Source organism: Bos indicus, chromosome 21 (assembly GCF_029378745.1).
Source record: "Bos indicus isolate NIAB-ARS_2022 breed Sahiwal x Tharparkar chromosome 21, NIAB-ARS_B.indTharparkar_mat_pri_1.0, whole genome shotgun sequence".
Taxonomy (NCBI): domain Eukaryota; kingdom Metazoa; phylum Chordata; class Mammalia; order Artiodactyla; family Bovidae; genus Bos; species Bos indicus.
This window is the reverse complement of record NC_091780.1, coordinates 8,461,924-8,481,302: the sequence shown is the minus strand read 5'-3', so window position 1 is coordinate 8,481,302 and position 19,379 is coordinate 8,461,924. Positions and strand designations below refer to the sequence as shown.

Here is a 19,379-nt window from a genome sequence, read left to right as displayed (position 1 = left end):
ACACACATAAGCACACACACAGGCACACCCACACACACAGGCACACCCAATCACTCACACAGGCACACACAAACACATAGGCACGCACAACCATACACACAGGCACACGCAAACACGGGCTGGTGAGCCCCCCTCACACAGGGAGGAAGGAAGCCCCCCGCCCAGCCTCCCCGAGCAGGGCGCTCCCAGCGGGCAGGAGGCCGCAGGGAGTAAACAAGTCTGAGCGCTTTCCGCATGCGCTCAGGCAGCCCGGCCGGCCGCCCAGCTGCTGAGGGAAGGCAGACCCAGGCAGGGGCTTCCAGAAGCAAAAGGCTAAGAGGCTTTAATGGTTTGAACCCAACAGGAAATATTTTTCCAAAGCCAAAAGAATGTAATCTTTTCAATGCAATGTAAAATGCTTTCATGAAAAAAGGCACACAGTTGAAATGATAATTCAGTGCAGACCGTAAAGAAATTGAAATCCCCAAACCAACCCCGCATGTAAGAATTCACTCTAAGCACATGTTGGCTCTGGTCACCCGAAAAACAAAAGCAAAGGTCTGTCTTAAAGCATTCTTCCGGGGAAAATGCCAAAGTCATTCAGAATCTTCATACCAAAGCTTGAGCTTCCAGGGCTGGTAAGGGGCCTGCCACACTCTTCCGAGCCACTGCCCGTCACCCACTGCTGATCCGTCAGCCACGCCACCAGTCCTAGCATTCAGAGCTTTTCTAGCATTTCTTGGTCCTCTCAATGTAAACACCAAAGCCAACTAATGAAGACTTTGAAAAGGATCAACGCTCTGCCCCTAACTACCGATTCAGTATCACTTGCAGGATATTCTCTCCAAACACCACCTCACGCCAAAGATTAGGAAAATTCTTCCATTTTAGCAAAGTGCAACTTTTCTCGTTATGGGTCTACAATTAAGAGAAACATTAATAAGGAGATTCTAAATTCTGCTAACCCCACTCTTGAAGAAATCTGACTTTACTGAGAGCCCCCCCACCCCCACCCCGTCAGTAACCGCGTGGCGTATATCACTGGAAAAAACTGGCTGGGAGTTGTCATTCTTGAACTACAGAAAGAACAATTCTTGCTCATGATTATACGTGAAAACAATTTTAAGGATGCAAAATTAGAGTCCGCTACTTTTGTTTTTAACAATTGGCTAAGAGCAGATATCACTTGCACAGAATTTTTCTTTCTTTCCTTTTTCACATCATCAGGCTGGTTGTTTTCATCCAAAGTAGTTTGCTTCTAAAAGGAAATTATTAGAAGAAGGAAACCTTATTACAGGAGAAATCTGCTGAGGGGCGTTAAGTGCCTTCCTCTGAGCTGGACAGAGAGCTCAGCTCCTCCATGCCAACCAGAGAGAGGGCATCTGACAAGAAGTCTCTGCACCCAGGTGTTCGGCAGGGTAGTGCCTAAAGGAGAAGCTTTCCAAATGCCACCTGCATGGCTTAGAATTCAGCAGCAGGAACTCGGCAGGGTCCCTGATTCCCAGTGAGGCATGCACCTCAAAAATGCACTTTCAAGCTGTCTGCTTTAAGAAAGTTCGGTATTTACAAATGCAAACTTCATCTTGACCCTCCACAGCACACCTCAAAACTGAGAACTACTTTTAACTTGAAGTTTGATTACATTTAATTTTTAAAGAGGGCCATTGCACAGTGAGAAATACCCACAGTTACGTGAGGGAGTGTCTGGGGTTTATTTAATATCAAAGAATCCAAGGTTCCCGACTTCCCTTGTATCCTGCCAGTGTTTTCACACATATATTCTCTGGAACACTAGCTTCACAAGATAGGCTGTGGAAGGAGGTTTCTGAGACCAGCAAGTTGGGAAAAGGGGACCTGCTGTGATGCTCAGAGCTCACTGCTGGAGGTTCTATGCACCTATCAGCAATCAGGACATTTAAAAACCTTGCAGCAATGGGATTTTCTTAATCCAGCGTTTATCTCCCAAACTTACTTCACTAGGGACCCCCGCTCCAGAACACTAACAGATGACAAATGACACCTTAAAGAAAAGTGAGATGACATGATGTCAGGGCCAGACAACCCATCACTCTTAGAGAGCAAACGTGCCAATGTTTGCAGCCCAAAGACCACAGGCAAGGGGAGCTTGGTGTCAGCAGAGCAATCCTCCACTTGGAGAAGGCGAGAACAGAAGGTGAAGCAAAGACACACTTGGATATTTTTGTTGGTTTTTGAAAAGCAGCTGATTGCCAGAATATTCTTAGCAAAGAATTGAAAAAAAAAAAGTTGGAAGACAGAATGTAGAATATGTTAGAATTTCTGAGCAGATGAGCAAAGTTGTCAGGGAACAGAGGCAACGCTGAGAAAGGTCTGCAGGTGGTAGGTAGCAGGGTAGGTTTCATCGCCGGGAATTGACAGGGAGCCTGTTGCTCTGTTATCACAGATTCAGTATTGGCCAACTTGCAACTTGTCACTGCCTTGGCTGAGAATAAATCACTTGTCCCACCCAAACCTAAGATGGTAAAATATGCAGATGTCTTTGTGTGCCACCCACACAAAGATTTATGTAATCCTAATTGCTTTTAATATGAAGGTCTCATAATCTGAGCATTGGTGCATCTTATTCTTAGGCAAATGATACAAAGATAAAACTATTTTTCCCTCTGAATCATTCAAAAGGAGATGCGATGGGTCTGAAACAGACTGTTCCCTTTGCATTCAAAGAGGTGTCACTTTGGGGGACAAATGTGGAGCCCTACGGGGGCAGACAGGAGGAAATAGCATCTCAAATGTCTCACAAATGGTAACAGAAGAGGGGGCCTCACCTGATATAGCTGCAGGAAGCTCAGGCCCGCCTTGCCCCTGAACTTGAGCCCTTCCACCCAACGTGGTCAGCATTACGGTGCCCTATTTGTCTAACCTTTACCAGGAAGGAAGAGGGCTTTGGCACATACTCAGGAAAACATGGAAAGCCTGATTCTTTGTATCCTGAATTTAACTGACCAGGAACTTGTAAAAATACCAAACTCCAGTGTCAGTAACACCACCACAACACGTGGCAGTCCTGAGCTGGTGGGAAAATGTGGTGGGGGAGGGGACAGCTGTCCAGCATGGAAGCAGAGCCCTAAACCACACAGCACACAACGAGAGGAAAAAAATAACTCATCACCAGCATGCTTTTACCCAGTAGTCACAGAATAACATTTCTCAGAACCCACCGAAAAACTGTGACTGTTAGACGACTTTATAAACTTTCATCCAGAAGTCACACATCCCTATATGTCCATTTATTACACTGCTAACAATAATATTTCTAAAGAAAACAAAAGCTGGGTCTCTATCTGTCATGTTCAGCCCTGTGCAAAGCAACAAGGAGAACTGAAAGTAAAATAATCCTCAGTCTCCATGACACAGTTGTAGATTAAGCTGGAGCCTCTTTTTTTAAATACCCAGCCTTATCACCCAGACTGCTACACATGGAGAATGAATGGAGAAGAGAGAAATGACCTTAAACCTAGACAGTGAGCCACTTAGTGAAGGCGCAGTTACGTCCCAATATTTGCGAATCTGTTGAGAAAGCTACATTTTTTAAATTGGAGTATAATTGCTTTACAATGTTGTTAGTTTCTGCTGTCCAGCAAAGGTAATCAGCTATATGTATCCCCTCTCTTTGGGATTTCCTTCCCATTTATGTCACTACAGAGTATTGAGTGGAGTTCCCTCTACTATACAGTCAGTTCTCATTAGTTATCCACTTTATACATAGTAGTATAGACATGTCAATCCCAACATATCCACATGTTTGTTCCCTGCATCTGTCTCTATTTCTGGAGAAAGCTACATTTTTATAAAGGCATTGGTCTTTTCTGTGCAAAACTGAAAAGTAGATGAAGAGGTACCTGCTGAACAGAAATATCTGCATCCAGGTGAGTACTAGCTCAATTTTAAACAGAAGACATATAAAAGAAAGTTAACATTCCACCTTCTGTGGATAAACAATTTTCTCAAGTACTGGTTGGGAAAGAAAGCATTAAAAGAAAAAAAAGTGGTGTATTCTTACACTAAAATGTACCCTTTTATACCTTATACTTGAATAGTTTTTTCCAGTTAATAAAAGGGCTAGAGCACTTCCTCATTTGTTTGAAATTTACATCAGCTCCTTGAAGTTAAGAAAGAACAAAAAATTAAACCCATTTTTCAGATATGGAAACACACTCAGCAATGGAAAGTTAGTAATGGAGCTGAGACTCAAACCCAGATTTTGAGATTTCCAGCAGGGCCTTTACCAGTTTGCATACTTCCTAATTTATATCATGTCGAGGACCACACATTGTGTACCAGCACAAATGGCAGCGAGTGCTCAGTATGGCACTGTTTAAAATATGTGCCTTTTAAAGGCTGAATAATACTCTGCTTTACACACACACACACACACCCCATTTTTCTTATCCATTCATTTGTTGATGTTCACTTGGGTTGCTTCCACCTTTTGGCTATTGTGAATAATGCTGCCATGAATATGGATCTAGAAATATCTCTTCCAGTCCCTGCTTTCACATCTTTTGGGTATATACTCAGAAGTGGAATTGTTGGATCACATGCTGGTTCTATGTTTAATTTTTTGAAGAACTGCCACACTCCACAGTGGCTGTACCATTTTACATTCCCACTAGCAATGCACAAGGGTTCCAATTTCCCCACATTCTCACCCAACATTTGTTATTTTCTGCTTTTTCTGATAACAGCCATCCAAATGGGTGTGAAGTTGTATCTCACTGTGGTTTTCATTTGTATTAGTCATGAGGAGCATCTTTTCATGTACTAACCGGCCATTTGTTGTTGCTGTTGTTTTAAATATTTCTTTCTCTCTTTGGCTGTGTTGAGTCTTAGTTGTGGCACGCGGGATCTTTCATTGCAGTGCACAGACTCTAAAGTGCACAGACTCAGCAGCTGCAGCGCACAGGCTTTGTTGCCCTGTGGCTTGTGGGATCTTGGTTCCCCGACCAGGGATTGAACCAATGTCCTCTGCATTGCTAAGTGGATTCTTAACCACTGAACCACCAGAGAAGTCCCTTACCGGCCATTTCTGTCTTTGGAAAAATGTCTATTCAACTCTTTTGCCCATATATTAATAATTTTAACAACTATTTTAAATCTTGTAAGAATTAGAAAGAGTGACATGAATTTACAGAGATAAGTGGCAAGGTCAATGTGGTCTAAACGGGCTGCCCTACACAGGATTCCTCCAGCACCTGCATTACAGGGCAATGATGACACCTTTGCCCACTGTCCAGCCAGGCCACACCTGCAAGAAGGCTGGCAGAAGCTAGGAGCTGGCTTCAGTGAAAAGACGACAGACTGTTTGTCATTTATACTTTAAGGCTTGGAGGGAAAAAAACCACTACCCGTTTTTAAAAATACAATAATAGGAGTGATAACTGTAGTACTGACCGTAGTAGAATAGCAGTGATGCCCTGAGGCCTCTATGATATCTGCTGCCAGAGTCCCTGCCCAAGGGTGACCTCAGCTTAGACCAAGGTCTTCCTGATACCTATGGTCCTAGGAAGAGGTCTAATCAGACCCAGGTCACATTCATTACCAACCCTACAGCAAAGATTTGAAAAAACTTTGTGCTCTAAAGCTACTTTATAAATGTATAATATAAAACTGGGCCATCACTTAGGAAATTTCAAATTGCCAGACACCATGCTAAGTGCTAGTCAACACAATGGTGAAAAATCAGAAGTGACCTCTGCTCTTATAGAACTTACAGCCTGGTCAGGAAACATAAAAACAGTTAAACACCCCCATGGCATGGAGGGAGGCGAGTGACAAGGGAGGTGGGAGACAGGGCGGAACGACCAGGGACAGCCTCTCTAAGGAGGTAACCATTAAGCAGAAGGATGGAAGAACAAAACGCTGGCCTCGTGCTAAGCAAGACCAAGGGCCACCCAGACCAAAGGAGCAGCCCCTGAAGAAGGAAGAAAGGAGCAGAGGGCAAGTGCTCAAGGGCAGCCAGTGTGCCTGCCGCGTGCTTGGTCAAGGGAAGAAGGGTAAGGTCATGGGAAGCAGGCAGGCAGAGGCCAGGGTAACAGGACTCTGGCCAAGTTCCAGGCTTCAGGTTTCAAGAAAAATGCAGTAGGAGGCTGCTGAAGGGTCCCCAGTGGGGCATAACTGGAGTGTGTGTTTTCCACCTCTGCCAGGTCATACTGCAGCAGGAAACCAAATCGGAGGCAGTGCAAGCTGAGACAAATGATGACAATGGCTTAGACTAATGACGACAGTGAAGATAATGAGAAGACATGAGCTACATGTGGCAGTGGACACGGCAGAATGTGCTGCTGGATGGATGGGGGTGAGGGGCCGGACTTTCTACTTTAGCCTCACCACTTCATATAAGTCAGTGCAATTCAACTAGTAGCTTTCATATTGTGACACATTTATAAACTAACATTGGAAACAGTCTAATTGCTGTTAAGATCCTAGCTCTTTTCAAAGTGGGAAATTGATGAACCTGCCAACAGAAGAACAAGCTGTACATTATTCTAAAATACTAAATATTTTCCTTGAGATATTACAAAGTGAACTGGTATTAAAACACTGATGAACCACACACAGTGAGGTTTGGGCATGAGGGCAAGAGCTTTGGGGTCATTTAGACCTGATTTCATGGCACCCCATTCCAGTACTCTTGCCTGGAAAATCCCATGGATGGAGGAGCCTGTTAGGCTGCAGCCCATGGGGTGGCAAAGAGTCGGACACAACTGAGCGACTTCACTTTCACTTTTCACTTTCATGCATTGGAGAAGGAAATGGCAACCCGCTCCAGTGTTCTTGCCTGGAGAATCCCAGGGATGGGGGACCCTGGTGGGCTGCCGTCTATGGGGTCGCACAGAGTCAGACACTACTGAAGTGACTTAACAGCAGCAGCAGCAGCAGCAGACCTGATTTCAAAAATCTCTAATGAATGGTGAAATAAACTGCCACAAAAAAGTCAGCACAAACTATAGGTTCAGACTCACAAAGGGTGCAAATATTGAAATTATCTAATATGGAAGATAGAGATGTGAAATATCTTTTTAAAAGTTTAAATATGGAATGTAAAGGGCCAAGATTTGTTAATTGCCCAATAAGATTCAAGAGGGAAAGAAAACAGAGCTTCTAGAAATTTATGTCTGAAATAGCCAATGAACTGAAAATACATATCTGAAGAAATTATGCAGAATGCAGCACAGAAAGGCAGAACAAGTGGAAAATATGAAAGGCAGGTTAAGGGCAATGGAGAGTAGAATGATGAGGTCCATCCAGCAACCATGTAACTGAAGTTTCAGAAGGAGAAAAAATAATAAGGAAAAATCAAGATTTGATGAAATTTGATTGAAATTTCTCCAGAGTTAATGAAAGACACCAATCCTCTGACTCTGGAATCCCAACCAACCCTAAAGCAGGGAAAATAAAGAAAGCTCCCCTCCTAAACATACTGTAGTCAAGTTGCAAAACAGCAACACAAAAAGATGAAAGTAGCCAGAGGGAAAGACAGATCCTCCCAAGAAAAGGCCAACTCCACTGACGGCGGTCTTCTCGGTGGCAACTATGGAAGCCGGGAGACAATGGAAGAACACTTTTAAAGTGAGAGAGCAGATAACTTTCACCCACATCCAGCAGAAGCAACTTTCAACAATGCGGGCGAAATAAAAAACATTTAGAAAAACAAAATCTGAGTTTACTACCAGCATACCTTCCCTAAAGTTATTTCTCAAAGGGTGCTTATCAAGGGAAAGGAGATGGACCTCAAGAGGAAATTAGTCAAGAAGGAATGGGAGCAAAGAAAACGAGAAACATGTGGATAAAACCCAAGCCAATGATGATCATACAGAACAAAAACATCTAATTTAAGGAGATTAAAAGAAAAATCGTAATAGAACTAAGGTGCTACACGAAAAAAGAAAAGAAGCTGGAAAGGAAGTAATTGGAGTGAAGTTATTCAAAGGCCCTTATACGATTTCAGAGAAAGTTTAAACCTGATTCATTTCAGGATCAGTTAGAAATCACATGCATATTAAAATGTCTAAGTTAGCCCCTAAAAGAACAGAAATATAGATACTAAATTTCAAAATAGGAGAGAGGGAAAAAAAATGGAATTAGGGCCAGGGTGGGGGAAATTTCAATTTCAAAAAAGGAAAGAAATGAAAACAAGATGATCTGTCAATATTCACATTTAACTCTTATGATTAAAAACATATTCATCAACAAGTAACCAGTCTATGCTTTTGCACAAGGACAGATTTTTATTAATGCTTTTAGCAAGCATTTTTTTATATTTTTACTCAGTTATCATGTATTCTGGAAAAACACAGAACAACTATTTTCCTTCTGCAGAGCTTACAATAATGGTTTTCCAAGACATTCTAATAGCCCAAATGTGGGCTACACACATGCATTACAGAAATCACTTGCTAGAAAACATAAAGGTAGAAATAAATGAACATGTGTAATTCCCTGTTTGGGCCTATATGCCTCTGCTAAGTCACCTCAGTCGTGTCCGACTCTGTGCAACCCCAGAGACAGCAGCCCACCAGGCTCCCCCATCCCTGGGATTCTCCAGGCAAGAACACTGGAGTGGGTTGTCATTTCCTTCTCCAATGCATGAAAGTGAAAAGTGAAAGTGAAGTCGCTCAGTCATGTCCGACTCTTAGCAACCCCATGGGCTGCAGCCTACCAGGCTCCTCCATCCACGGGATTTTCCAGGCAAGAGTACTGGAGTGGGGTGCCATTGCCTTCTCCAATATGCCTCTACCCACATACACTTGGCAAAACTGATCCCCTAAAAAAAAAAAAAACTGATCCCCTAAGCAGCATATCACAGAGCATGGTGGGTGGGGACACTGCACAGTGAGCAGAAGTCACTGCAAGGCTGGCATCATCATAGCTTCGATTTCTCAAGCACTTACACTGAAATCCTCAGGGACTCTCAGGGGTTATTTCAGCACAGTGCAATGGAGAAACGAATACAGCATTCTCTCTCTGTGGAATTTGCGAGTAGTGGTTAGAGACTAGGTTTCCAAGAAAAACACATTTGTCTTAATTTCTGCAAGACAAGGAAACCAAGCGGTCTAGGAGGGTTTGGGCCTTGGGAGCCCCCAACACACACATGGACAGGAGCTCCCCCTCTGCCCTCCCTGGGAGCCCCCAGCCCTCAGCCTCAAGCCATTCCCAGTGGCCCCTTTGCTGCCCAGCTTCAGAGGAGCAAAGAAACATCAAAATAAGTCTATGCCTTGACAGACAATAGGTGTTGGTTTAAGCAGAAAACAAAGCTACTGTGTGGGCACAAGGAGTGCATGAGGTCTGCTGGGAGCAGTCCCAGTGACTCAGAGAAGCGGGGAGAAAGACAAGCCTGGATTTCGAAGGAACAGTGACCTTTGGATACACACTCTGTGTGTGCCACCCCCACGGAAGTTTGCTGATTGCTGGCCTTGAAAAGAAAGCCCACAGCAGAGGATGGGTACACCATAAGGCATGGAATTTGTCAACCACAGCTATTAAACCCAAACAAGCATTATTCAAAGGCCCTAGACCTTCAGTTGCTACTGACAGTCACTTAAACCCCCAAAAATAACCCTGACTTTAAAAATCACATGACGCCAGGAGCCTCTGACCAACAAGCGTGCTTGAATTTTGCCCTAAAATTGTGTTCTGTGCCACACAACACAGCAGAAAGCACAGCCATTTGCTATAATCCTCTGTTTGGAATTTCCCAGGGCTGAGCTACAAATAACAATGTCATCAGAAGAGGTAGGAGCCAGCTGCTGGCAGGGACTCTGCTAAGGCTAGTCAGGCAGTCACCAGATTAGGGTTTCAAAGGTCAGAAAGACAACACCTCAGCGCCCGCCCGCCCCCTTCCCACCTCCCAGCCCCAGTCCTGGGGCCACCCGGTCATTCACTGGATTCTGCCAGGCCACAGCAGGAGCCGGAGGTTAGGACACCAGCCATCTCTGGCCTGACCTCGTATAGCAGAGATCCCCATTTAATGCACATAAAATACCCCTTGATGTCTAGAGGTGGAGGTGAACAAGGCCCATCTATAGGATGGACACTGTTACAGGGCAAAGGATCACAGCCAACAGACGGGGACACACAAAACATCCAGGCATTAAGATGACTCACTGAGAGCCAGGCCTTCCCAGCGAGAGCGAAACCCCTGGAAAGACATCCCCTGGGGCGCTCAACCCCAGGGGTGATGGAGCAGAGCGCACCATCAGACATCCTAACACACAAATCTGCAAAATCCCCCTGGCAACCCTCCCTACAGCCAGGGAACCAACAAAGGCCTTCACCAGCATCTAAAAGGAGATGATTCCTCCATCTGAGGCTCGAGGGGCTCCGACCATGTGCCAGCAGCCAGCAGGGCAGGAGGACAGAAAGATCAGCAAGGTCCTACCCTCTGCAGAATGATAGTCTGGTTACAGGGACGGGAGGTGGGTGATGCACTGCACGGCAGAGCAGACTTCTAGAGACCGTCTCATCCTCTCCCTTCCCTCTCGATGAAGCAATGGAGACTTGTCCTGGGGCACAAAAGCAGTGACTGGGCCCAGGATTCCCAGGGCCCAGTCCAGCCCTCTGCCACAACCCCCAGGGAAGACTTGCCCCCGGGAACTGAGACCACCACCCCCCAATCTGCCAGATCCCTGTTCCTCTGAGAGGACACCTCTACACTTCTACATTTTGGGTCTGATGAATATTTGACCAAAATATTCATCAAAATGGCTGATGAATATTTAAAATTATTTTGACGTGTTTTGCTAACATGAGTTCATCTCCAAGGAACTGGCTCATAGAATATCACCCTCCTGAGCCTCCGCTTTGGTTTTAGGGTCGGGGGAGCGGGGCAGACGTCATCCCCATGAGAGGTCCCTTTCTCTGGGAGTCAAACCACTACCAATTTAAACCCTAACACTGCCACTTACTAGACAGGTGACTAGGCAAACGACTTATCTTTGTGCCTCAGCTTCCTCACCAGTAAAATGGGATAAAATTAGTATCTACCTTTACTATTTACTATAAGGATCAATTAGGCTTCCCTGGTAGCTCAGTTGGTAAAAATCTGCCTGCAATGCAGGAGACCCTGGTTCGATTCCTGGTTCAGGAAGTTCCCCTGGAGAAGGGATAGGCTACCCACTCCAGTGTTCTTGGGCTTCCCTGGTGATACAGACAGTAAAGAATCTGCTTGCAATTCGAGAGACCTGGTTTCGATGCCTGGGTTGGGAATATCCCCTGGAGAAGATCCCCTTCAGAAGATCTCTTGGAGAAGGGAATGGCAACCCACTCCAGCATTCTGGCCTGGAGAATCCCATGGACAGAGGAGCCTGACGGGCTACAGTCTACAGGGTCACAAACAGTTGGACACAACTAAGCCCAGCATAGCACAGGAGGATCAATTAAGGTAGTACTTGGAAAGGGCTTACAGCAATACTTGGCAGGCAGAAAAGTGCTTCTAAGGCTTAGTTTACCAAAAATGACTTCAGGTCTCCACCGAAAACGCGAGGGAACAGTCACCTTCCTGCACTCATAACCACCTCCTCAGCCTGCTCCCTCTTCTTTTTCTGAAAATGTTTCAAAAACAGCAGCTGTGCCTGGCAGCCCTCAGGGTCCCTGACCTCGGACCCCCTTCCCTGTGGCCTCCCCACCCCAGCCCCTCTTCTGAGCCCTGCAGTCAGCCCCTGCCCACCTCCCTCAGCCTCAGGCCCTCCCCACAGCCCCCTCTCAGGTTTCCAGAGCTTCTCCCTCCCTGAGCCTAACCCTCCCTGGGGAGACGCCCTCCCCAGACCTCCATCTGCTCTGCTCCCTCCTCTCAGCAACAGGGGTCCCCGACAGAGCGCAGGGCCAGCACCGACCTTTCTAGATTCCTTGCCTGCTCCAGAGTCAGTGTCTGACTAACTCTTCCGTGTCTCCAACCGGAAGACGCTGAATAGTTCTGAAGTTGCGTGTTTGGACTGACCCTCCCAGAGTCAGTCCCTTTAGCAGCATCACCACGGTCCCTGTTCCCGCAACACAAGCTTCCTCCTTGCTTGCTGGCTTTCCTGTCTCCAGAGCTCTGCTTTTGTCACAATGGCAAACTGTCCAGCACCTAACTTTGCTAAACTGGAACTCGAAACTGATTTCCCAAATGGAGATCATACAACAGATGATTCTCACAAACACTTCAATTATTTGGGTAAACTTGGATGTGCTAAGTAGCTTCAGTCATGTCTGAGTCTTCATGACCAACCCTATGGACTGTAGCCTGCCAGGCTCCTCTGCCTATGGGATTCTCCAGGCAAGAATACTGGAGTGGGTTGCCATTCCCTTCTCCAAGAGATCTTCCCAACCCAGGGATCGATCCCACGTCTCCTGGGTCTCCTGCATTGGCAAGCAGGTTCTTTACCACTAGCACCACCTGGGAAGCTCCGCAAACGGGGGGGCGGGGGGCAAAATCAAAGCACCTTGTCTGAGTCTACTGAAACTTTTCCCAGAGACCCAGCAGTCCACTCTGATGAATGCAAGGTCTCATCTAATCCTCATGAGGCAGTTGAAGATCTTATTTTGCAGATGAGGGAAGTTCAAGGTAAAAGAGGAGAGGAGTAACAGGACTGGGTTGTGTCTGACTGTCTCCTTTCTTATACTCCAAGCTAAAATGACAGCAACAGATGGTCTGTTGGAACCCAAGAAGGCCTTCAGTATCAGAGAAATTAAAAACATACAAACGTTCAGAGAGAGAGAGAGACTGCATGTGTGGTCCTCGGATATGTCTTGAATTATTGAGGGTAACCCCCACCCCAGACACACCTTTACTGAGGAACATCATCTAGATACAGAGGCAACTCTCATGGGAATGTTACATGCCCTTTCCCTAGCTTTTCATGCTAGAACTAAGTGGGGACCGGCATACAGCCTTATCTGAAAGCAACAATTCTCAGTCTCATGCCTCCTTGCTAAAAGAAAAAGGATTCATTCCCACATAGGCATGGTTGGCTGAAGCCCTTTTTGGAAACGGGCTATCAGAGCTTGGGCATGGATTCAGCTATGTAGAACTCCCATCCATTAGAATCTAGCACATGTGGGAATGAAAAATGTGCAACTGCTGTGTGTCATCTGGGCCATCAGCAACCATGAAAGCCACAGCAAACGCTGACATAAATACAGGAAAATCCTGAAGCCGTTTAGGCCAACTGCACTTTTCCAGAAGATGAAATGACCATTACTTTTCCCATTAAAACGGAGTAAAGCTGGGTAGAATAAGCAGGTCTAAGGCATCAGCTGGGAGGAACTCTGACTCAGGGCACCACTCTGAGAGGGAGGGGAGGGGAGAAAGTCAAACTGAGCTTTGTGTGCAGACCTGCTAAGCATTTAAAATACATGAGGTATTTCTGTACAGTAAGTCCCCAACTGGGCAAAGTCTCCTCCATTTTGCAGGTGAAAAAGTTGATATCAAAGGAACAAGACATGTTCTCTTCTTGCCCCAGTTCTCAAATAGACAGGCAACAGCACTCACTATCAACCAACCTTCCAGGAAGCACTACAGAAAAAAAAATCACTTCTCCTCCTTCTAAACCTAGAGACAAAACCCTTCTCAATCTCTAGACCAAGACAAACTTTTCACAGGGAATGTCACTGATTCATACAAGTGGCGGTGGCCACCGTCCGTCCTTAACTCCCTCATTTGAAATCTGGAGAAAAACAACTCAGTCACAGCTTTGGAATGCAAGTTATAAAAACAAGTAATTCACCGCTGCTGGCTTCTAATAAAAGGCAAGGAGCATCTATAAGACTGAGTTTTCTCTTACAGAGATGTGTGGTGGGAGAAAGTGACCAGTCTGCGTTCTGACCGCACGTGGGCGCAGGGCTGGTGAGAGGGCGGGACTGGACTCGAGGAGGCCTTGAGCACTAGCCACGGGGCCCTTCCTGCCGCGGGTCCCCGAGGAGACGGGGAAGGGTGCAGAAGAGCATCCACCGCCCCTGTCTATGCCTGCGCCCATCCACACTCTCCTTTCTTTGAGGGTAGCAGGAAACGCTTTGGGGTATTTGTCCTGCTGCTGCTGCTGCTGCTAAGTCGCTTCAGTCGTGTCCGACTCTGTGCGACCCCATAGACGGCAGCCCACTAGGCTCCCCCGTCCCTGGGATTCTCCAGGCAAGAACACTGGAGTGGGTTGCCGTTTCCTTTTCCAATGCATGGAAGTGAAAAGTGAAAGTGAAGTCTCTCAGTCGTGTCCGACTCTTCGCGACCCCATGGACTGCAGCCTACCAGGCTCCTCTGTCCATGGGAGTACTGGAGTGGGTTGCCATTGCCTTTTCCGGGGTATTTGTCCTAAGTGCTCTCAAATTTAGAAGTCACACGGTTTCGCCGAGTTCTCCGGAGAGAGGGCGGGCTCCCGGGCACGCCCGCCACCCCAGGCCCCCCGGCTGGCCGGCTGGGCCGGGGCCGAAACTGACAGTCCCCGAGCGGGGGCCACAGGGGCGCCAGCCGCCACCCTAGACGCTTTATGGAGCTCCCCCGCCCCAACCGTGATCTTCTTAGGCCGCCGAGGTTAAGGGAAGGCAGAGAGCTCGTCAGACTCGCGGGTCCCCGGCAGCCGGGGATCCTAGGAACGGTCGGGAGGACGGTGACCGAGACCCCTTGGTGGGTGCGCCTCCGGTCGGTGGGCGCTAGAGCCCCGCGCGCCGAGCCCCAGACCTCCCGGACCTCCCGCTGTCTCGCTCCGCGGCGGCCACAGGTGCGCGGCTCGCGGCGCCCTGGCGCCGACTCCGGGGAGTTTCCCTGGCTGCGCGCGGCGCTCGGTGTACGGTCTCGCTCTGCAGCGCGGGGCCCCGGAGCGCTCGGACCAGCCCAGCCATTGAAACCCGATACGCGGGGTGGGGCCCACGCGGAGGCCGGCGAAGGAGGCGGGCGGGCCGGCGGCCGGGCTGCCCCGCGCCCCTTACCTGCGGCTCCGCGGGCGGCCTCCGCGTCCATGCTCCCGCGCGCGCCCTGCGCCCCGCCCCGGCCGGGTCCCCAGGGGTGCCCCGCACCGGGGACCGCGGCGGCCCCGCCCGCGCCCTGAATTGCCCGGGTCCCCATGGCCCCCGCCCCCTGCCCCGGGGCTATCGACCTGCAACCTGTCTCTAGGGGCCCCGGCTCCCTACACAGTTTGCACAGCCAGTTTGCACCACTCATCAGCACCTCCGAGGAGTAGTGAGTAGTTAGTATCCCTCTGGGGCTTCCCTGGTGGCTCAGATGGTGAAGAATCCTCCTGCATTCCGGGAGACCTGGGTTCGATCCCCAGGTTACCCACTCCAGTATCCTTATCTGGAGAATTCCAAGAACAGAGGAGTCTGGCGGGCCCCAGTTCACGGAGTCGCAAAGACTGGGACAGGATTGAGCGACTTTCACCATCACACACTAACTATTCCTGTTGGAAGAGAAGCTGTTCGCAGCCTCACCTTCTCACCAGGGCCCCTGGGTCCGGCACCCCACTCTCTGGGCCCCTTCCCACTTTCTTCTACTATTTCTTTTTCTGTGGGCAAGAATCCCTGGTTTTATACCTTCTTGAAAATGTATACAGTTGAAAGGACGCTCAAAGACAACGAATGACACTCAAATCCAGGGCATCAGGTAATTTTTTCTGCCCATTTTTCTGTTTCTTTCCTAACAACTGTAAAGTACTTTTTCTGATAACTAATAATTTTATTTATTAAATATTCAAGCTTGTACTCACTTAAGAGAGCAAAATTCAATGAGAAGCAATTGCTTCTGTACTGTTTCTTTTTGGCCTGTTGCAGTGTTTTTTGTCAGGGTGATTTTAAAACGCCAGTGGCCTTGGAACCCAAAGGCCTGTGGCCAGTCAGCTGGCACCCCCCTTCTTTGGCTGCAGCTCTGGAGTTTGCCCTTGGCCTGGCTCCCTCCAGCTCCATCCTCAGCTTTTCTGGCCCTCTGCCCCAGGATGGGTCTAGAGTTCATTTCCCTGCTTTCTCCCTGCACCCCAGCAAGCACTGGCTCAGGGGAGCCTCTTAGCTACTCCCCACGGTGTAACCCTACCTTTGTAGCAACCCACCTGAGGAAGACCAAGGGATCCCCAAGCAGAAGATGAAAAATGGCCCCAGTTTTACTTCCGTTGCATATCACTGCAGTATCTGATGTGTCCAGAGCTGGAGGCTCCCCTTAGAGCCACCCTGACTCGTCTCTTGCAACTGTGAGATTTCATTTTGCACAATGATGGAAACACAGAGCTTCTTGAGTGGTAGCATTTCAGACACTTATCTCCTCCTAACACCTCCTTGTTTTCATTCAATGCACGTTTGTTAGGTGCCTACTATGGGCCTTATGAGGCTTCCTGGTGGCACTAGTGATAAAGAACCCACTTGCCATCACGGGAGATGCAGGAGACACGGGGTTGATCCCTGGGTTGGGAAGATACCCTGGAGAAGGGATAGGCTACCCACTCCAGTATTCTTGGGCTTCCCTGGTGGCTCAGATGGTAAAGAATCTGCCTGCAATGTGGAAGACCTGGGTTTGATCTCTGGGTTGGGAAGATCGCCTGGAAGAGGGCATGGCAACCCACTCCAGTATTCTTGTCTGGAGAATCCCCATGGACAGAGGAGTCTGGCGGCTACAGTCCACAGAGTCACAAAGAGTCGGACACAACTGAAGCAACTTAGGGCCTATACTGTTCTAGATTCTAGGGATTCAGCCGTGAACAAGATGGACAAAACCTTGCCCTCACGGAGGCTACTTTATGGGCAAGAGTGGGCAGGAGATAAAGAGAACAGAATAGTACATTAAATAAGAGCTAAGGGGAAAAAAATAGAGAAAGGGGATGGGAGGAGGGAAAAACCATGAGGAAAATGAGCAATGTGGGAAGGGAAAATGGCCAAGGCTACAGCAAGTACAAAGTCCCTGAGGTGGGAAGAAATCTCTTTTTCAGCCCCTGTGCCTGGTGGAGCCCCTGATAAATCAAGGATGCTACTTCAGCTGTTGGCCCATAGGGCTAAAGATTTATTAACCCCTGCTGCAAAACATACAGTGTTTGTTTGAACAAAACATGTTCAAACATGTTTTGATACCTTGATACCTTTTTTTGAGTTTTTGTGTTGTTTTTAAAATTACTTACATGGTTACTTACTGAATTCCTGTTACTTTTTTAAAAAGAAAGAGCTGTAAACTGAAAAGTTCCCTGCTTCTCAGCTGCTTATTCAACTTCTGTCCCAAAGTCAGAGCTTAGTCAAATACTTCTTCTCCTTTATAGTTTCTGAGTGTTCTGTCTTGCTTGGGTAGGCTGAGACCACCCCCAAATTAGAAAGAAACCCTTCTACATTTGCTTTCAGTGTTTGTACTATTTGGGGTCTTTAGATTTGAATTTTAAATCCAACTAGAATTTATTTATGTATGTAGCGTAAGGAATACATCTCACTATAGCCAAGTGTTCCAGCACCGTCAAATGGTCCGTTCTTTCCTCCACTAATTTTAATTACTTCCTTAACCATTTATTAAATCCCTATATACATTATGACTCTTGCTTTATTACTCTTTTTACTATTTCTACAATAGCACACTGTTTGAATTACCACAGCTTTATCATGTATTTAAATATGTGAGAGGACAAACTTTCCCTCATCAAATGTTAGAACCAACTAATTAAGGATTGAGGTTTGATGGAGATTGTGCCTAGTTTTGAACACCGACTTGCAGAATATTAACAGCTTCAAACTTTTGAGTCTTTTCATCAAAGAACATAGCACACCTTGGCTTAGTCAGGACTTTTACTTTACTCTTACCTTTTTTTTTTTTTTTTGGTACCAAAGTTCTACAGTTCTTATAAATGGATCTCATATATTTCTTGATAGGTTTATTCCTATATATTTCTGATATTTGTTGGCTATTTTTAATGGCTCTTTCTTTTCTTAAATTACATTTACTAATCGGTATTGCTCGTATATAAGAAAATTGTTAGCTTGGGTAAATGCCAGTCTCATATCCAGCCAGTTTTATGAGATCGAAGTTTTTAAAATCAATTATCACAGAATTCCTAGGTAGACAATCAGATAGTCCGTAAATAAGTTGCTGATTTCTAAACCATCCTCAAACCTACTTAGCCACATGGCACTCACTTTTGACACCAAAATTGCCCTTGACTCTAACAAAGAAAAATGAAAAATATTGTTCATATATGTAAACTGGAAAATAGGGGCCTGCAGCATGCTTTCAGTATGTCTTCACTTCATTCCAGGAGGTTGTTAAGCACGCTGCCTCGTCCTTCAAATGGCCTCAGTCATCTACACAGGAATTTCCTCAGTGTTAAGCACACAACTGTTCTAGCCATTCCCAAAGTATTTGTGAAATTTGAAAGAAAAATCCAGTATTTAAACAACAGGGCTAGGGAGGTATTGGATTTTAAAAAGAAACCAACTGTTGTAGCCGCAGTTGTTACTTTTCAGTCAAGAGAATGTAGTCCTTAAAAATAAAAGAAAAAAAAATCAAGACTTAGCAAAAATCAAAGGAAAAATACAAGACCGAGGAAAATTATCCACAGACCTTTCTCCTATAAAATGTAAAAAAACTGTTTGAGGATGGTTTAGAAATCAACAACTTATTTATAGACTATCTGATTGTCTACCTAGGGATTCTGTGATAATTGATTTTAGAAACTATTGGATCTCATAAAACTGGCTGGATTTGAGACTGGCATTTACCCAAGCTAACAATTTTCTCATATATGAGCAATAACCAATTAGTAAATGTAATTGAAGCAAAGAAAGAGATTTACAGTAAAATAGATTTATAGTCTATCACAGCAGACTGTCAGAAATTTTAAAGCACTAGTTTTTAAGCTATTAATTCAAATTTCATAGGTGAAGTTACAAAAACTATTATCTTTCAAACCAGTTTCCCATGGAACGCTAAAATAATCCCAGCATTGTTATATGGTCTCTAACATACCAGTTTCCTAATTGTTTCAAAACAGTTTTAAATGGTTGTTTCAGAATGTTATAAAAGTCTCAGATTTTTTATATTTAAATAAGTAAATGTCATAAGCATTTGAGGGTGAGGCTTTAGTAGGAAGGTTAAAAACATAAGTACATGGCATCTGAACTCTCCCCCAAAATGAAGCACAGCTTCAGGATTCTTTCTTACCTGGGTGGTGGAGCCAAATCTTGCCCGGCACAACCAGTAGTTACACACATGAGTGAGAAAAAATATCAGTTGATAACTGCTTCAGAGAGCTAATTCCACAGCAGTTAAAAATCATAAATAGTACCATTTTTGAAAACAAAACTGTCTACCATATTCATTCAGAATGCTCCTCTAATTTAACACCTGGTGAACCTAACAAAAAAAGAGAAAGCAATGGGTTTTTGATGGAACATTCTGAATTACTTAATCCTTGTTTTGATTTTAATTAAAACCTGCTCAC

The 19,379-nt window shown here is 46.1% G+C and overlaps 1 protein-coding gene across 1 annotated transcript in view; it reads right to left on the bottom strand.

Moving 5' to 3' along the window:
• The window catches only part of FAM169B (Protein), a 97,061-nt gene extending 82,105 nt beyond the window's left edge, over positions 1-14,956 (bottom strand). Inside the window, exon 1 of the mRNA XM_070775037.1 lies at positions 14,914-14,956. Within this exon, the coding sequence (XP_070631138.1) occupies positions 14,914-14,944 (31 nt within the window). The 5' untranslated portion in view covers positions 14,945-14,956. The remainder of the gene's footprint in view (positions 1-14,913) is intronic.
• Positions 14,957-19,379: the final 4,423 nt, after the last annotated feature.